The 3704-nt window shown below is 44.7% G+C and overlaps 1 protein-coding gene across 1 annotated transcript; it reads right to left on the reverse strand.

The window, feature by feature from the left end:
• Window positions 1–1813: 1813 nt before the first annotated feature.
• On the reverse strand, window positions 1814–3497 carry LOC114502311 (olfactory receptor 2B11-like). The gene is given in 2 exon segments (XM_028519126.2): window positions 1814–3428; window positions 3431–3497. Coding segments are annotated over 2 exon segments (945 nt in total). The 3' UTR covers window positions 1814–2550.
• Window positions 3498–3704: the final 207 nt, after the last annotated feature.

Raw genomic sequence — 3704 nt, forward strand, 5'->3', positions numbered from 1 at the left:
GGTAAATCATGCACTTAGAGAAACACTCTTAAGGACTTACTTAACTGTGCCTCCATCCCAGAATAAAGTGAAGGCAGCAAGATTCATGTGTTCCTGTGAAGAAGCATAAGATGGTTAAATTCATCAAAAAGAATTTTGCTAAGCCACATGTAGAATGAAAAATATACTTTTCTCATTAACTGGGAAAAGGAGGCTGCATGAGAACATGCCTTGATTCAACTTCAGCAACAATGATAGTTTTGAAAGAGTGCCTAGAGAAGAATGCACACATTGTGTCCATTCCTCTTTATGAGTGTTTTTCACACTTCTCCACAGTGTACTCATAAAAGCAGAAGACACTGATTCCAGAGCCCTTCCCATAATACAGAGCAGAGCACCAGAAGTACACAAAATAGTTGAAATCTTGGGTTTCATTACAAAAATATATCTATGATGTCAGTTTATTATCATGGAAGCATGCTTTAATTTGATTATCAGTTATTTAAATATTTCCCCCTTGTTACAGGGGGATTACTGATTAACACTGATACTTCTGGAAAATTCACCCTGTATATCTTATGGATTTACACAACTCTGATATTTAATCCTCTAGGGGTTCCTGGGATACCAGCTATCTCTTGCTCCCTGCCAAACCATCCCAAACTTAGTGATTTAGAATAACAGCTGTTTTATTCTATTTCATAATTTGTGGGTTAGGAATTTGGGCAGACTTCCACTCAGAGTTTCTGCTGCTCCTTTACTGAGGCCGTTGGGTGACATTTAACTGCTGGGCAGGCTGCCCTAACATAGGTCCCAGTGAGACAGCACCCGAGGCCACCTCCCTAGCATGGACGCCTTAGGGTAGCTAGACTTCTCCCTTGGTGACCGAGGGCCCCAGAGAGAGTAGCACTAGTTGGAAGCTCCCAGATTTCTTATGAACTTGCTCTGAAGACTTAAAATATCATTGTCACTTCATCTAAATGGTCTCCGCCTGTCACTGTGAGGGGCAGGAGGGGCTTTGAGGCCACCTTTGATCTGCTACATCTAGTCTGAGAAACCGAGTGCTCACTACTCTCAGTGTGTCCTGGAGTTAGGCCAGATCACTCCACAGCTACACGTATGGATTGCCTCTCGTTGCATCCATGTCATGTTGCTTTCATTGTCTTGGCCTCTGTTACTAGGAAGAGTTAGAAGAAAAGCCCATATGTGTCATTATGAGTGTTCACAGAGGCAGTTCTGAAGGGCTTTTGGCTTCTATCCAGAGGCTGCTTGGTGCCAGCCCAGGGAAAACTGCTCTGTGGTCTGGGTCCCAGGAATAGCCATGGCTCCTCCATGTTTCTCCAGTCCTGCAGCTCTGTGACTTATATCTCCTTTATGCCTTTGCTCCAGTAAAACTTCTTTATTTTTCCTTTTTGTCCTAATTGCTATATATGTATTATACTTTACATTTTATGCTTGCTTAGTATGTGACATCTATGGCAGGGAGATAAAAGCAAATAAATTAAGTAAAAATAAATTAAGAACATGAAAGAACATGCAAGTGGAAGTCCCATTCTTATGGCTTTGTGCTAATAGGAGGCAGCACATGTACTTCAGCATGGTCTCCACTCCCTCGGTCACCAGGGGGCTGTGGCCCAGTCATCGCAGCCCCTCTAATAATGATTCTTCGATGACAATGAAGCCTCATAAAAGTGATTACTATGTTGCTTTGAGGTTGCTTGAGGTTTAAACAAGATGCTGTACAAGAATACAGTTAATCTAGTGTCTGTGTCTTGGAAGCTTCTACAAATACTAGCCATTACAATGACTTGGAAATAGTTATTTAAAGTTGTATTGTCCTTCAATGTGATTATGTTTGTATTTTGTGTTCTCAACTAGTAGGTATTCTTAATTTTAGGTAAAGAATATGTTGTTGGATCTGTACCTGTAAAATCTAACACAGAGTCTTATATGAGAATGGTTAATATGCTTGTCCTTGGTCATGGTTAGTGGTGGGGACACTTCCTACAGAACAAAATTTGAACTACAGAAAGAAGCATCATCCCAGTTCATTGGAAGAAGAAGTAATCTACTTCATTTTTTGAATTGTTTTCAAAGTCACATAAAATTTATGGAGGTTTAAATCTATAGTGAAGGAGACAAATTTATTATAAGTAATACAAGATTAGTTTGAGTTTCACATTATGTTTAGTTGGGAGTAATGGGAAAGGAAGAGAGATTTGAAAGAGGCAAATGGGAGAAAAATAGAAGGAAAATAGCAATACAAGAAGGGGAAAGGATCAGATATTTAGGAATTAAATAACTGGACAAATACTTATTGAATGTCAATGCTCTTTTAACACTTTCTAAAAATATGTGGCCTCTTAGAATGAAATACTGTGGGAACAGGTTGAACATAGGTGCTGTGACCACACAGGAGGAGAGATGTTTTGGACAGGGAATTAGAGGAAATCCTAAAATCTCTAAAACAACTTACACTGCTTGCTTATTGGCTCCTAAAGTGAGAGATTCTCTGACCACATAACCCACCTGCTGGGGCTATGGCCATGGAAAGGGCCCTGGCCCAGGTCTTCACCTTCTGCAGAGCCACCACAATCTTGCCAGCAGTTCTCTTAGACCTCCCTTCACATCCTTGTTCCTCAGGATGTAGATGAAGGGATTGAGGGTTGGGGTGGTGATGAAGTAAAAGAGGGAGGTAGACTTGCCCTGCTCTTGGGAGTAGCTGGCTGGGGGCTGCAGGTACATGTAGATGGCAGGAAGGTAGAAGGGGGAGACCACTGCCAGGTGGGAGGAGCAGGTCCCAACAGCCTTGTGCCAAGCCTTGGAGGACTGGATCCGGAGCACTGCCCAGGCAATGAAGCCGTAGGAGAGCAGGATGAGCCCCAGCGAGACCAGCACAAAGAAGGCCACCAGCACAGCCAGTGTGGTGTCATTCACGGTGGTGTCAGCACAGGACAGCTTGATCATAGCTGGCACCTCACAGAAAAAGTTGTCTAGCACCTGCCGCCCACAGAAAGGCAGCTGCACCATCGGGACTACCTGAACCAGGGAGTTGCCAAAGCCACTTAGCCAGGCTATGGCCATGAGCTGCTGACAGAGAGGGTGGTGCATAATGACGGCATAGTGCAGGGGCTCACAGATGGCCATGTAGTGGTCCAGAACCATGGCAGGCAGCACGATGCACTCGGTGCATCCCAGCCAGTGGAAAACCACATACTACACCATAGAGCCCTCATAGCTGATGATCTTCCTGGAGCTTCTCAGGTTGACCAGAATCTGGGGGACTGTGGTGGTAGTATAGCAGAGATTCAGGAAGGAAGGGTGGCTGAGGAAGAAGTACATGGGGCTGTGGAGCTGGGTGTCCAGCCGGGATACCAGGATGATGGCAATGTTTCCCAACATGGCAAGAATGTAGGACACCAGGAGGACCAGAAAGAGAGGGAATTCCTGCCAGAAACACCCAGGAGGATGAAGTCCCTGGGAGGATCCCCCAGGAGGCTCTGGTTGTCAGCTCTCATGGTGAGGCATTTTCTGGTACCTGTGATGAATCAAAAAAGTCAGAAGGAATGAATCCTGAGAAAGGAACTGTCTTCCTCAGTCTGTGCCTATGCTTCCCCATACAGGTTCCACCTGGCTTTCTTCTGGGGAAACATTGAGATTGGGGGTGGGGGTCAGAACCAGGGAGCAGAACAGCTGCAGATGTGTCCTGATTTCCCTCCTACTCT

This window comes from Phyllostomus discolor, chromosome 8 (assembly GCF_004126475.2).
Source record: "Phyllostomus discolor isolate MPI-MPIP mPhyDis1 chromosome 8, mPhyDis1.pri.v3, whole genome shotgun sequence".
NCBI lineage: Eukaryota > Metazoa > Chordata > Mammalia > Chiroptera > Phyllostomidae > Phyllostomus > Phyllostomus discolor.